Source organism: Ambystoma mexicanum, chromosome 9 (genome assembly GCF_040938575.1).
Source record: "Ambystoma mexicanum isolate Mex_15411 chromosome 9, UKY_AmexF1_1, whole genome shotgun sequence".
Classification (NCBI taxonomy): Eukaryota; Metazoa; Chordata; class Amphibia; order Caudata; family Ambystomatidae; genus Ambystoma; species Ambystoma mexicanum.
In genome coordinates, this window is record NC_090931.1 from 306,968,048 (window position 1) to 306,983,808 (window position 15,761).

The 15,761-nt window shown below is 46.2% G+C and overlaps 1 protein-coding gene across 2 annotated transcripts in view; it reads left to right on the forward strand.

Annotated features, from left to right (window-relative positions):
- Positions 1 to 15,761, forward strand: part of MYO19 (myosin XIX) — an 804,019-nt gene that overhangs the window by 677,342 nt on the left and 110,916 nt on the right. For both annotated transcript variants that reach the window (XM_069614704.1, XM_069614705.1), the window contains exon 22: positions 13,736 to 13,821. In XM_069614704.1, the coding sequence (XP_069470805.1) occupies positions 13,736 to 13,821 (86 nt within the window). The remainder of the gene's footprint in view (positions 1 to 13,735; positions 13,822 to 15,761) is intronic.

Below are 15,761 nucleotides of genomic sequence, written 5' to 3' on the forward strand. Positions count from 1 at the left end.
TGACGAAACAGACTTTGTCTCGTTGGATTATTTTAGCTATCTCCGAGTGTTACCGCTTGGCGGGTAAGGACCCTCCGGCTGGCTTGCGGGCCCATTCTACCAGAGGAGTGGCTGCGTCTACTGCTCTGCAGAGGGGAGTTCCTATTCGTCACATCTGTGATGCAGCCACCTGGGCTTCAGTACATACTTGTGTACGTCACTATTCCCTCGATTCCATCAGGGGGCAAGATCTGGCCTTTGGCAAGGCAGTTCTCTATTCCGCAATTTGATTGGGCATGCTAAATTTGTATTCTAAATTCTTTCCCACCTCCTTGCTTGGTACTGCTTTGGGAGTCTGTCATAGATATGGAATACGTCGGAGGACCCAATCCCCTCGAAGAACAAGTTACTTTCTTACCTGGTAACGTTCTTTCGATGGGATGGTCCGACAACGTATTCCATATAGCTCCCTCCCTGCCTTCCCCGCTGCAGAATTTCTTTTGCGATTGCAGCTTGCGTTCCGCAAGGCCTCGTGTGTCTGACTGGCAGAAAACTGGTGGCACACGTTCTGGGAAAAAACTATAACTGAGGCTATGGGCGTCGTGCGTCCTACTTATCACATCGGGTGACGTCGGCCGTCGGAGGAGGTCCTCGGGGACGGCGCATCAACGTCATCGACGCAGGACGCAGACGCCAAAGATTTTCCGAAGCAGCACAGCTGTGGACATTACCTGTCATAGAAATGGAATACGTCGTCGGACCATCCCATCGAAAGAACGTTACCAGGTAAGAAAGTAACTTGTTCTTTCCTCTAAACCAAGAGCTTTAAGAAGCATTGGGGTGGCCCTGAGACAGCAGGCTGATCCAGGAGGGCCACAGAGACCCCAAAAGGAGGACAGGAGTAAAAGTAATCCCTAAAGCTCATGGAAACTGGGTGAAACAAAAAAGTAAATTGGAAAACCATTGGGGTGGCCACCAGGTGGGAGATTGAACCAGACTGGCCACAGAGAGCACACTACAAAGCATTGGGGTGGCCACCAGATGGCAGAAGGTTCCAGGAGGGCCGCAGAGACCCCACTACAAGGAAAAGAGGTCACAAGTAAAATGTAGGGAACTTGGTTGCGCGACCTGTAATGGGTGGACCGTGCGGTCTGACAACTGTGCCACGACCGGGGAAGCCCCAGCTAAAAGGAAGTTGAATTGAACTTTGATATTTAACAGGAGGCAAAATTGAACCAGTTGAGCATTTGTGAGTTTGAGAACAATAAAGAGCATCTGGCTCGGGGCGAGGGAAACAGGAGTGACCCGTTGTAGAAGTACATCCCATCAAGAAAAAGGTACTGTGAACTTTTGTCAAGCCAAACTGAATTGCCAAGAAAATCCTGAGAATCTGTGGAACTTTCTAAACCTGAGTGCCTTGAACTTGGGGAAGGGAGCTGTAGAGAAGCTCCATTGTCACGCTAACTTTACTTTGAACATTACCTGAGTTTCTTGAACTTCGGGACGGGGCTATGGAAGAGATCCATTGTCACATTAACTTTATTTTGAAAACTATTGAATTGACCAAATCCCATACACTGTGTTTTTCTATAGAAGTGAGGGCAAGCATAGATTTCGACACAGACAGTATTTTGTTTTGGACTGACAGACTTAGACTTCCCTTAGTTTGCTTTCCCTTAGCGCACATTCCTATCTTAGAGTTAGGGCAGGTTAGTCGTTCTACCATCTTGACCATTGAGAATAAAGGTTTTCAAACTGTGTTTAACTCGTCTTTGTCGTCTCTTGATAAGGCACCTACTTATATGGTAGCCATTGCTGTACTAATGAATTTTTTGTAAGTCCAGCTGTTTTGTTTTGTGCCATCCATTTGTCCATATGAGGCATATCAAAAATGACTATTTCGAAGGGATTGTGTCCTCCGACGTATTCCTTATCTATGATATTTGTATCTCCAGCTTGCTGGCCTCGGAAAAAATGTTTTCCCAGTAGAGGGCGCTGTGTGACGACGTCCGTCGAATAGGTGTACCTCGCCAGCCACCGTATCGACGCCGACGTCATCATGCCTATAAATGGCCACGCGCAGCGTCCGTTGCTCAGTTCCGTTTTTCCGCGCTTCGTGTGCCTCGGAATACCGTTGCTCAGTTCGTCAGTCGAAATATATTCATATTTCCTCGAGAAAACCGACTCGTACTCGATGGTTTCCTCCTCCGACCCGACGACTCCTCGTTCCAGTTTCAAAAAAATGCTGAGACTGTGGGAAGAAAATGTCATTGACGGATCCTCACGGGATCTGTTTGTGGTGTCTGGGAATCGAACACCAGTGTTCGGAGTGTGAGGAATGCCCCGCCATGACGGCGAAAGCCTTGAAGGAGCGTAAGGGGAAGCTCGAGAGAGGTAAGTCAGTTTTAACTTCCTCGAAAGTTTCCGCGGTAGAGTCGAGACATTCGTCTCCTCACCGTCGAAAGCATTCTCGGTCTAGGTCTCGAAGTGGCTCCCACCACTCGTCGAGGTCTAGACACTCGAAAAAGAGCCGTAGAAGATCTCCTTCGTCGTTGTCTTCTAGTTACCCTGAAAGAGTACATTGCCCCACAAAACACAGCTCTCAGGCTGAGTGGGAGGAATTCAGAAAAAAGATACTAAGCGTCTTCGAGAAAGCGGCCTCGACCCCCTCAAAGTCAGCTGAGGGTGATACCCCGGGTGAAAAGCCCAAAAAATCTAAACGCTGCGAGTCGAAGCACCCGGCGAAAGAGTCGACCCGAAAGCGCCATGAGCCATCGGGAAGTAAAGCATCTTCGACGACATCGTCGAAAGCCTCTTCTAAGCAAAGAACGGCGCCATCAACGCCGTTATCGAAGGGTTCTTCGACGCATCCGTCGATTGAGTCGACACCGACGTCGACGCCGATAAAAGAAAAAACCACGGCTACTCCACAGCCAGCGGTTAGGCCGAGAGCCTCCGACACGACGCCGAAAGCGTCGTCGACATCCTCGAGCAGGGTTCCAATCCTTTCGAGTTCTACGGGGACTCTTCCAGTTTTCTCGACGCCTTTTTTGACGGCGCCTTCGAGGATTTTTACATCGGTGTCAACGCCATCGACCTTTTCAAGGCCAGTGATGATGGCTCCTTCTGCTTTAGAAATGTTTTGTCCCTTTTCACTCAGAACACCCCCCTTTAACCTCAATTTATGAGGAAAGGGAAGACTCAGATCAAGAAAGGCCTTTTGACCTGCAGAGGACCACATCACCTGAACCAGAGACTTTTGACCCTGAGGAAAGAAGGTTTAAAGACCTTCAGGATGTATTAAAGGAGGCAAGTGGTTTAGACACTTCCCCTGAAGTGGAATTTGTCAAATTAGACCCAGGGGAACATGCTGAAACCCCTTATAGAACCCTAATGTCAAGAATCATAGAATTCATGGGTTGGTCTGCACCTTCACCTGTTTTTCAGCAGGATGACCTCACTGACATTTTGGATAAAGGTCCACAGGAGGATCCTGTGGTTCCATTTCACTCTGCCTTACAGAGAAAGATTTTAACTAACTGGGAAACTCCTGAAGTTATCCCTGCGGTTAACAAGAAGTTGTCAGCGAAATATAGGGTATCTGCTTCTGACCCTGAATACCTATCTAAACACCCTACTCCAGAGAGTCTGGTGGTCCAGGCTGCAACTTCATCAGGCAGTACATCTGCATACCCCACTGCTCCACAGGATAGGGATGATAAAAAATATGATGCTATGGCTAAGAAAGTCTTCTCGGCCTGTAGCATGGCTTTAAAATCTATTAATGTGACTTGTACGCTCGCTAGGTTCAGCCACACTCTTTGGGAGTGTGCTTCATCAGCGGCTGACTGCCTCCAGGAAGGAGAAGAAAGGAACGCATTTTTAAACATCATCAGAGATGGTAAAGATGCAATGTGTGAGTCCTTTCAAACTGGCATTGATTCTGCTGACAGTATCAGCAGGGCCATGGCGGCGAGTACCACAATCCGCAGGCATGCGTGGTTGAGAAAGTCCGGCTTTGCTTCTGACGTACAGGCCAGACTTTTAAATATGCCCTTTGACGGCTCTTCCCTGTTTGGTAAAAAGGCAGATGACAGTTTGGAAAAACTGCAAACATCTAAAACAGCAGCCAAGTCACTAGGAGCTGCAATCCGCCAAACTAATTTTCGTCCCTCAGGATCCTCTTGGAGAGGAAGGTCCTTTCGCTATTATTCCTCATATGGAAGAGGCAGAGGACGGCCGGCTCAAAGAGGCCAAGGAAAATTTACCCGTGGTGGACAGGGTAGAGGAAAGAAAGCCGCATCAGCAGGAGCAGGAGCCGCTTTACCTTCGGCAACTGCATCAGCCGCTCCCAAACCACTCTGAGGTCTCCCATCACAAGACACCTGTAGGGGGCAGGTTAACTCACCATCTGACGGAATGGCAGGCTATTACGTCAGATGCTTGGGCATTCGAGACAGTTGCCCAAGGTTACTGCCTGCCTTTTCTACGCATACCTCAGAGCCATCCACCGGGGAACAGCTCTCTGAAAGTGCCGGATCCGCTCCTCTTGCAGGAAATTGTAGACATGCTAGAGAAAGGTGCCATAGAACCGGTACCTGTAGCGGACAGGAACAAGGGCTTGTACTCCCCCTACTTTCTCATACCAAAGAAAGACGGAGGACTGAGACCCATCCTGGACTTACGAGAATTGAACAAGTTCCTCAGGAAGGACAAATTCAAGATGGTAACTCTCTCTCAGATCCTTCAGGCCCTCCGGCTTCAGGACTGGTTGGTATCTCTGGACCTTCAGGATGCTTATCTCCATGTGCCAATCCATCCCAAGCACAGGAAGTACCTGAGGTTCGCAATTGGCAACTCTCATTATCAATTTCGATTTCTGCCATTTGGGCTGACCTCCGCCCCGAGGGTCTTCACCAAGCTAATGTCGGTTGTGGCTGCAAGTCTAAGGAGGGAAGGAATTCACGTCTACCCCTACCTGGACGATTGGTTGATCAGAGCAGTTTCTTCAGAACAAGCTCGGATCCAACTAGATTATGTCTGCCACTTCCTTCACAAGCTGGGCTTCTCCCTCAATTTAAAGAAGTCGCAGATGATACCATCACAGAGACTCCAGTTCATTGGAGCAGTCCTGGACACGTCCCTGGGAAAAGCCTCGCCACCAGAGGTGAGGGCTCAAGATATTCTGCAGATGATCACCAGGTTTCAAAATACCCAACGTCTCCCAGCCTACGACTTTTTGAGGTTGCTAGGCCTCATGGCATCCTGCATATCCCTTGTGCCAGAGGCTCGCCTGAGAATGAGATCCCTTCAATGGGCACTGAGGACTCAGTGGTCACAATTCTCAGGGAGGATGACAGATCTCCTTCAGATTCCGGTCAGACTGGCTCGAGACCTTCAGTGGTGGGCCTGTCGGGAGAACATTCTGAAAGGAGAACTGTTTTGGCAACCATGGCCGGAGATAACAGTAGTCACAGACGCCTCACTCACGGGGTGGGGAGCCCATGCCAACGACTTGACCATCAGCGGTCGTTGGTCTCCATCGGAGTCCAGACTACACATCAACCTGTTGGATCTGAGAGCCATCAGACTGGCACTGAAGGCTTTTCTGCCGTCTGTACGGGGGAGAAACGTCCTGATAATGACGGACAATACAGTGGCCATGCACTACCTCAACAAAAGAGGAGGCGTAGGGTCACTGCTACTGTGCAGAGAGGCGATGCAGCTCTGGTTTTGGGCAACTCAGGAAGGAATCTCTCTATCGGCAATTCACCTAGCTGGAGAGAAGAACTTGACAGTGGATGCTCTGAGCAGGCAGAACACAGTCTACCATGAGTGGGAGATAGCTCAGGAAGTCCTTCAAGAGATCTTCGCCCTTTGGGGAACCCCTCAAGTGGATCTGTTCGCCACCAGTATCAACAGGAAGTGCGACAGATTTTGCTCAAGGGAATTTCCCCCGAGAGGAGCTCTAGGAGACGCGTTCGTAGTGGACTGGGAGTTACCACTTCTGTACGCGTTTCCTCCGGTCCCTGTCATTCCTCAAATGATCAGGAGGTTGAGAAGGTTTCAGAAGACCATGATCCTAATTGCCCCGGATTGGACCAAGAGAACGTGGTACCCGGACCTCCTGGACATGTCCATCCACCCTCCAATTCGTCTACCGTACACAGAGGATCTTCTCTCGCAGAAGGGAGGTCAGGTTCTCCATCCAGCCATCAAGACCCTCAACCTTCACGCTTGGTATCTGAAAGGTTGAGGTACAAGGATTGGGACCTTCCAGACGACGTCATGGAGGTGTTGCTTTCGGCCAGAAGGCCAGCAACTAAAACTCTATACCGCTGCCGTTGGAATACATTTTGCAGCTGGTGCAGAGAAAAGAATATCGATTCCTTTTCATGTGGTACACCTGCGGTGTTATCCTTCTTACTTTATTTGGCAAATTCAGGCCTTCAAGTTGGCACTATTAAGGGCTATCTCGCAGCGCTATCGATCTTTAAGCGCACTGCAGAGGAGCCTTCATATTTCAAAATTCCATTGGTAATACAATACCTGAAAGGTCTAATTAATGTTTACCCTCCAAGACCATTCCAAGTTCCCTTATGGGACTAAAATCTAGTTTTAAACTTCCTAAAGGGTGCTCCATTTGAACCACTCCACTCTTGTTCATTGAAGTTTCTCACCCTCAAAACTGTTTTATTGGTAGCATTAACATCTGCTAGAAGGGTTAGCGAGATACAAGCCCTATCTTGTAAACCTCCTCATACAATTTTTCACAATTACAAAGTCGTTCTACAGGTGAAGCCTAACTTCCTCCCAAAGGTAGTTTCTGAATTTCACATTACTCAGAAGATTACTTTACCTTCATTCTATCCTCCTCCCCATCCGGGGAAAGAGGAAGAGAGACTACACAGGCTGGACCCTAAGCGAGCCTTGAGTTTTTATATCAGTAGACTTGCTAAAATTAGACAAGCAGACCAACTCTTTGTAGGTTACACAGGACATAAATTGGGATTACCAATAACCAAACAAACCATCTCCAGATGGATTATTTTAGCCATTCTGGAATGCTACAAACTGGCAGGGAAAGAGCCCCCTCAAAATCTAAGGGCTCATTCGACCAGGGGTATTGCAGCCTCCTCAGCCCTTCAAAGAGAGGTACCAATTCGAGACATATGTGCGGCTGCCACATGATCGTCCGCACATACCTTTACCAAATTTTATAGCCTGGATTCCTCCTCTAGTCAAGAGACTAGATTTGGCAAAGCTGTGTTACACTCTGTTCATTCTTAAAGAGTAATATGGCATCTCTTACTCCCACCTCCAATCACATACCACTGCTATGGGAGTCTATCATAGATAAGGAATACGTCGGAGGACACAATCCCTTCGAAGAACAAGTTACTCCTTACCTGGTAACGTTCTTTCGATGGGATGTTCCTCCGACGTATTCCTTATCGCCCCTCCCATCCATCCCCGCAGTAACATTTCCCTTGTAGTTGCAGCTTACGCTCCTTCAAGGGTAGTAACCATTCATGCAATAACTACCTTACTCTACAAAACGGAACTGAGCAACGGACGCTGCGCGTGGCCATTTATAGGCATGATGACGTCGGCGTTGATACGGTGGCTGTCGAGGAACACCTACTCGACGGACATCGACGCACAGCGCCCTCTACTGGGAAAACATTTTTTCCGAGGCCAGCAAGCTGGAGATACAAATATCATAGATAAGGAATACGTCGGAGGAACATCCCATCGAAAGAACGTTACCAGGTAAGGAGTAACTTGTTCTTTGCTAATGTATGCCCACATTGAGTCCACAAAGGCCCCATAGGATGTGGTTTAAACTGGTTTTGAGTCCTCCAGACCTCCCAGTTTACATCCAGCATGGAAGTGCCTTTGTGTTTGGCAGTTTCTATGGCGTGTCTGGTTATCTGGCTGCCAGCATCTTTGTGTGCCTTCCTGAAATGTGATTGGTGGAAGCTGGCCCCTGAATGAATTCTTTATCATTGGAAGACCCTGTGCATTGCTAAGTGATTCTGTATATTAACTCCTGGAAGACTGCTGCTGAGGATACTGATGTTGCCATATCTGGATTCCTTATTTGTTGCAGCTAGATTCATCTGGCTCTTTGCTGGGTTGTAGGTTTGAGGCCCCTCTACACAGAGTCCCCAGTCATTGCTAGCCTGACTTAAACCCAATATCCAAACTCACATGGGTGCCCACTGTTACTGGGCCAAACTGTCACCAAACTGCAGTGATTACTTGTCCCTGGGTTCTGGTATAATGTCCTTGTTGCTGTTTTAGTCTGCAGGGGTCCCATTGGTTTGTGAGTAGTAGGGTTTTGAAGCCCCCCTTCTACTGTTGTTTCCTATTGTTCTGAGTAAGCTTTGTGCTGCTTCTTTAACCAGCTCTTCCTGCCCTGCTGTTCTCGAACTCTGGATTGGAACCCTTTTTGCTGGCCCCCTCATGTCCTTGCTGGCTGTTGCCCCTTCTGCTGTATTTGTAGGGTAAAAGGACAACTTACCTTTCTTTACCCTATACCCGCAGCAAACCCATGGGATTTGGCTCAATTATTTCATGTGGAGACCTTTTAAAAACTCTTTAAACATTTCAAATGACTTTTGCCCATGTCCTCCCTAAGCCCCTTGAAATGTTAGAAGAAATGCCAACAAGAGTTACAATAACCACTAGTGGTTGCATTGTGTGTGAACTTTGACCTATTCAGGACTGCCATTCTAATATTACTGTCTGTTTTTTATGATAATCTAACTTGTTTGTTTGCTTCTTTTTCTGACCATTATTGGCCCACTACATACCTGTTAAGGTAGATTTCTAATTGTGTCCTGGAGTGAAGTAGAATCAAGGCCTTATAACATTACTGTTTGATCTATATACTAATTAATTATGGTGTATATTCTGGAGTACTTATTTGACAGTGTTTTAATCATTATGCAATATAAAATAAATGTATGTATATATTTACGGCGTATTATGTGTGGTGTATTCTATTTTGTATGTGCATGAGGCTAATTGCACTTCGATTCCAGCCCATGCTCCATGTCCATTTCAAGGGTTTTTCTCTAACTTGGCAAACACCTTGCCTCCCACGAATGATGGGTCTCTCTGCATCTCTCATCAGAGGATGTGGAAAAACTTGCCAAAAAACGTCAGAATTACTTATTAGTGTGAAAGTGGTAATCTGATAACTATAGGGCTTGACTGCAGGAATACCCAACTTCAGGGTAGGTGTATTATCCACTAAGCCAACACTATACAAATGATAACATGGCTAATTTGGTTATTTGGGATGCTGGCATTAATGTTCCGAGTTGGTTAAGTAGTATCAGCCTGTTGGGAAATGTTTTCATTTTGCAACTTTCCCTCCATAGTGTTCTATGGAACCCCCTTCTTTTTGCTTTGCTTGACCTGACTTTTTGAAGGGAAGTAAAGCCTAATGCTGTACTGCACTTTCCTGTTTTGCTCATTCGTATGGGGAAACTAACTAGTCCTTCAGAATGTCAGTACTGAGACACTTTCTTTCTCTGTTGAATTCTTGAATTTTTTACTTTGCACACAGCACCTTACGGTGAAGTGCAATGGGGCTTCTGTTGTATCCCCCATAACTTTTATATGTGCTTTAAAGGTGTGGAAGGAGCAGACTGTCACACAGGTGGCATTCTTTTGGGCAAACACTTTTAAATATGAGAAATGAAAAAAGGAAACCTATCTTTCCCTAACTCCAAGAGGGGTTTCCCTGCCTCAGTTAAACACTAAGATGTCATAATGCCCAAAGTCCACCGTCCCCTTTCAAAACTCTGACTTCTATTCCTTACACTTTAACACAAAACTAAAGTTGGTTAAGGTCTTCTGGGTCCAGAACAATGACCCTCTTCTTCTGGACAAATGCAGTTCCACACACCAGGTGAATGTCTCCCTTCCCCTGGCCTTACATAGGCTTTGTAAGGTAGTTCAATATATCAGAGGGAATGTCTCCCTCGCCCTGGCCTTTCTCAGGTTTTGTTTGGCAGTTCAACAAACCAGGGGGAATATGTCCTTTCCCCTGGCCTTTCTCAGAATCTAGTTGACAGTTCTGAGCCTAGAACTGGCTCAGTTCGGCAGACCTGGTACACTTTCTTGCCAGGTATTGCCACGAAAAAGTTGCACAACTGAGGAACTCCTCCTCCTTCACTGGCGGGTCCCTGCCCCTCTATCCTTTTCTCTGTTCAACTTTTATACCTCATACACTACCCTGCCAGGTATAATGATTTTTCCAAACTTTCTTAAACTTCCTTTCTCCTGTTCCCTTGATGGACCCGGGTCGTCCCGTACCTTCCATTTGGGCTCCAGGTCCTCTGCTTCGATCGATTCATTTCTTCCTGCTCACGTTCCTGTTCACATGCTGCCGTAGTCGGCTTAACAGCACTTCCTTGCAGCCGGACAGCGTGTCTCTGCTCAACTAGCCATCGGTACAGCCGAGAGGGGACACTGTAGTTCCACCGTCTAGGACCCGTTCAGCAGCTTCTGCTTCAGCTTCGCCGTCCGTGGTATGGGTGCTTCCCTCCTGGTACCTCCATGGAGGGGGTTTCGACCGCCTTTCATTTTTAAGCCAGTTCTTGCTTGAAAGCTAGACTGGTCAATTAGGTTGTGCGGAGGCTTCCTCATTGCTCTGCGCCGCCTCCTTGTCTTAGTAGGTTGTGATGAATGTCCAGTGGAGTCAACCCTGCTCTTCATCGTCCCAGTATTAGAGGTTTTAGTGGTTTGACACAAGTACATAGGGAAGGTAATTGGATTAGAGGAAGGTATGGAAGGAGTGACAGGGTAAGGTGGGTGTATTTATTTATTTTTAGCATTTATGGAATACCCAGGCGTATCAGTGTTTGTACAAATGAGAAGGAAATACGTGAAGTAACATTAATTTACAGTGTAAAGATAGTCATATTTGTCAAAAAGCCAGGTTTTCACAAGTCTCTTGAAGGCAGGGTAAAATGGTTCATTTATAATGTTAGAAGGTAGTGAGTTCCAAAGGGTTGGGGCTGTGATGGGGATACCATGTTCTCACCAGGTCATCACTAGTCCCATAGGGGGTTTCCCTCCCCATGAGATCTACCCGCTAAGTACCACCCCCAGGGGGACTATCGGGTAGTAGCCTCACCTCACTGGCCTTGTGGGAACGGGCTCCCGCTAGGGAAGACGTGAAACCATGTGGGGATTCGTCACAGTGCCTAAAGACAAGCTATGACAGCAGTTACATTTTTACCCTAATGCCCCAAAATGGCCATGACACAAGATTTTGGCTTGTTCATTGGCCATATTGTAGTTTAGCCTTCTTCCTGCCTTCCCAGGTCAGGAAATCACATATACAGTCATGTACTTGCCCGGGAAAGCTGCTGCTTTCGTGATCAAGAGAGCCTTTGTGTTTGTGCCACAGGAAAGATTTTAGGACGGTTTAGTCCCTGTCCACATCCCTGGTGCCAGAAAGTCTGCTGCTGGAGCAGATGTGAAACCAGTAGTTGTCCTTGATTGGACAACTACTGGCTGATTGAATGGTGAAGATCCTCTCCATTGGTGGGCTTGGACTTGCTTTCAACTGCAGTTTTGAATGAGAGGACTCCTCCTGTAGCCGTTCTTCAGATCTACATTGGCGCCAAGAATCCTTCAAAAGAGAGCATCGCATTGACGACCTGAGGACGACTTCTGCAGCGGACCAGCATCCTCTCCAGTGATTGGCCAGGTGAAGCCATGCTCCTCTGCCTGATCTCGAAGACCCTTGCCAGTGCTTCAGCCCTTGGACTAGCGGGACCAATCAGTCTCGTAGTCTTCTTGGAGTTGCATGGCCCAAGAGCCTTCGAAAGTGTCCCCGGACTGCAGTCGTCGCCCTTTCAGATTGAAGCAGGAACTTTGGTGGCCGCCAGCTTGTTCCATAAGTCATCATCTCCTGCATTTGTAGCTTCCTAGAATTGGGGGAACCTGTCCTGGAGATGACAGTGAAGGATGCCTGTTGTTGCCTTTAAGCATTGATTGTTGCTGGAAATCTCCTTCCTCAATCCTGTGAAGTGTCTTGAAGACGTATGCATCCTGAATGTCTGCATTTCCTCATCGACTGGGCTTGCATCTTGCATTTGTACCTGACTGGAAGAGCACTCAAACCTGCAACCCATGGTCACCTCTCAGATAAGACAGACGACTATGCTCCCAGCACCCCCAGATGATACATTGTGACCCCTGTGAAATTGTAGTTGGGGGTGGGTGGGGTTAGTAAGCATACCTGTGCCTGCCCCACCTCCCCCCTTAATCCACAGGATAACATTGGGTGCAAAACCCTTTGTCTCCTACCTCCCTCTTACTTACCTTTGGTCGTCAAACCTGGGTCAAGTATCCTGCCCGTGGGTTCCCCTTGAGTCTGGAAGAGAGAGGTGAGCTTACCTGTTTTCTGAAAAATTGTTGCTGAACTTTGAAATAGTTTGTAACTCTTTTGCATCAAAACCACAAGTCCATTGCATCCCTTTAGAGAGCACCTTCCTGTGAGAAGCTTGCATTGGAACCTATGACCTTTGGGAACTAGGCCCCATACTTGTTATGGTTGGACTTCTTAAGTATAGCGAATTGTACTTGTGACTGGTTCTAATCATTTTACCTACATCTGAGTACTTACCTGTTTCACCTGCTGAACCGACTGGTGAATTTATAGATTTGTTTTATATGGTGCTATGACAACCTGCTACTTTCATTTCTTGAGTTCAAAAGGCCTAAATAAATAAAGTATTTTTATACCTGACTGTCTAAGCTGAATTAGTGTTATTATGTGAGGACTCATTGGGGCCACTAGCCTCAGTCTCACTCTCCTGTGGCTAAGCCTTGACTGCTCTCCATTGCTACCTTCATTGGGTTTTCGCTAAACTTTGAGTCTCCCAGTTCACCTAACTAGTGTGGTCTCCTACAATCAACCCACCATGTTTGAATACAGCCCTTTGGAGGAAGTCTCCAAATTGAGATTTTCTTTTCTTTTTTGTTTGCATGACACAGCATTCAGATTCCTATCCTTCATTCTGGGAACTTTGCTTTTTTGGTATCATCAAATGGTTAGAAGTACTATTAAACATGCACTTTTACCATTTAAAGGTAGTTTCTTGAGAGGGCATTATTGTCCGGCAGCACAACGTTTTTGAGCACTTTTGATTTCCTTTATAACAGTACTATCCAGGATGAGCTTGGCCTTGAAAAGAGATATCTAACAGGAATTATGAAACTATGGATCATTGTCCCTTGTATGTCCTGATGGCATAGTGCTGTAATGTAAACTTCCTTTTGCAGGTTGCCAAACTGTAGAGGCTAAAGACTAACATCAGGAAGAAGACAGAGCAGCATCTTTATCAATTGGAAGGGGAGCATATGATACTACCACATTTTTTCTGTCGTCCATTTCATGCAGCTAATTGATAGAAAGCCAATAGTAGGTTAGAGGTAATCAGTTTAGTTAATCGTACAGTTTAGAAGAAGCACATACTTCTGTTTTCTCCAACTATGAACAGTTGTTATAAACAAAGAACCTAATAGAATTCAAAATGGTAGGTAATACATCGTGAAGTATCGGGAATTATTACTCCAGCTGGTGCCTCTTCAAATGTATTGAATTTCCTGGATGAGTCACATAGTCTGCTAATCTAGAGTGTTTCCTTGCATCAATCCTGTAGGCCAGGTTCTTTAATAGACCTGACAGAATCCACTTTTTGACCTGATTTCTATTATCCGACAGCGGTCAAATCATGGCTAATAAAGAAGATGACTAAAAGGATGCACCATGCAGCAACAGTCATAAAGCATGCCTGGAGGAAATGGAGAGTAAGTAATGATGCCATTTCTGTTCACATGTAAATGTCTGTGACTGAGACTTTGTTACATTTGACTGAAATGATGAGTGCCTAGTAGAAGTGAAGGCCTCTTTAGAGAATGTCTGCAGCATGATTAAAATTTTTGATAGATTGAATGCATTCTAGAGGTCGATTAAGAGTGCTGGGCGAACGGGAGAGGAAGGCTCTGAAGCCAGCACCACTGCAGTTCAATTGTTAAATGCAGTGATCTGCCCAAACATCTAAGAGTGTAAGGAGCTTCCCGTTTTTGAAAGGCACTGAACAAACTGGTTGAGGGTAAAACTGTTTCTGGCAGGCATATGAACCACATTTTAAAAACACTGGGTTACGTAGGGCTTGTTGTGCCTTAAAAGGTTGACAATCTATATCCTACATTGGAGTTGCAGGCAGATCACTGAGATGTTCTTTTCTGCATTTATGTACTTATTTGAGCCTTCTCTGGACATAGAAGCACTACTTACAGCCTTGGATCAGTCATTGGTTAACATGTTTGTATATTTCCCAGTGTTAGACTTGTGTTAGACTTGTGTTAGACTTGTGTTAGACTTGTGTTAGACTTGTGTTAGACTTGTGTTAGACTTGTGTTAGGTTTAAAGGAAAAACTGTAGAACTTTGTTCAGCTCTACCAACTGTGGCAAACCTCAGAGCCTTTACTGCATAATAGTGTGTGAAAGGAGTCCATTGGACACTGTCCTTCTTTCATTATTTTCCCATTTATTTGGACAGCTCCAGACATCTAGTCTTTGAATTTTGGAAGCTCACGGATAAAACGCTCTTTAAGGTATTTTGGGTCTTTTGCCCACCTTGGTAGCTACTCTATGGAGTGAAGAAGCCTTGCTAGGTTCTGTAGTCCTCATGAGGTCTCTGATGTGCAGTGACTTGTCAAACCTCTCCCGCTAATCTTTCAATATGCCTGACCTCTGATCTAGTGATACTCAAATAATCACCTTTTAAGTCCGCCCAAAGCGTGGATTTAAAAATATCTAAAGGCGAGAACAAACACATGGAATATACGCATCACCTTCATCTAGATCATGCAGTTGAGGTCTGTGACATTTGTTGTGACTTTAATGCCAGGACAAGGGATAGATACGTTTGCCTGATTTGCTGCTTGTTGTACTTGTGTCAAAGTCTGAATCGACCAAGAGATCCAGTTCAGCGCTGCTAAAAAAGAGGCTATCCAAGTGGACCTTTGCCCATAGTGGGGGTTGGCGCTGATGAAAGATTTTCTTTGTGAGGGGGTAAATGATGATAGCCTGAAGCAGCCTCACTCTGCATTTACTGTATAGTCTCCCCTATCATCGGGCACTAGCCGACATCTGTCTCTGTAAGTAGCACCTTTGGAGAAACTTAACGGTTTCTCGCCCATCTCGGGCTCCATGTCGGCAAGCAAGTCATAATCCCAGTCTAAGCATGGCTATTGCTCAACATTGTCAGCCCTATCTGAGTGACTTGCTGGCGGCCTCCTGGCCTACAACAAAGCAGGTGATAGCGTGTAAAACTAAACGGTGCCATTAATATGCACCCTGTTGACTGCACGACCTGTTCAGAGAGGCAGTCACCTGATGGTGGAAATGAAGACAAAAATGTCATGTCCTGAGATGACAAAGGATAAGCAGAGGAGCTGCAGGAAACACAGTCTGAGGTGCAATGAACAAGGGCTCTGTGCTATCCAGTTATGCTTTCTCCACTGCAGAATTCTGGGCACCTGCCAAATGAAATTCTTGAGCATAAACTAGATATTAATTTTGAGGTGCTCAAGGACCTTTGTAGATTGCATCACTCTTTTCCTAAGGAGTGGGATAAGGAAGAAATCCGCCAAATTTGACAGCAATTCAGCCCTAGCCAGACACTCTGCCTCAAGTACTTTTTTTGCCAATCCAGCTTTTGCAGTCCTTACAGTTCGTGATT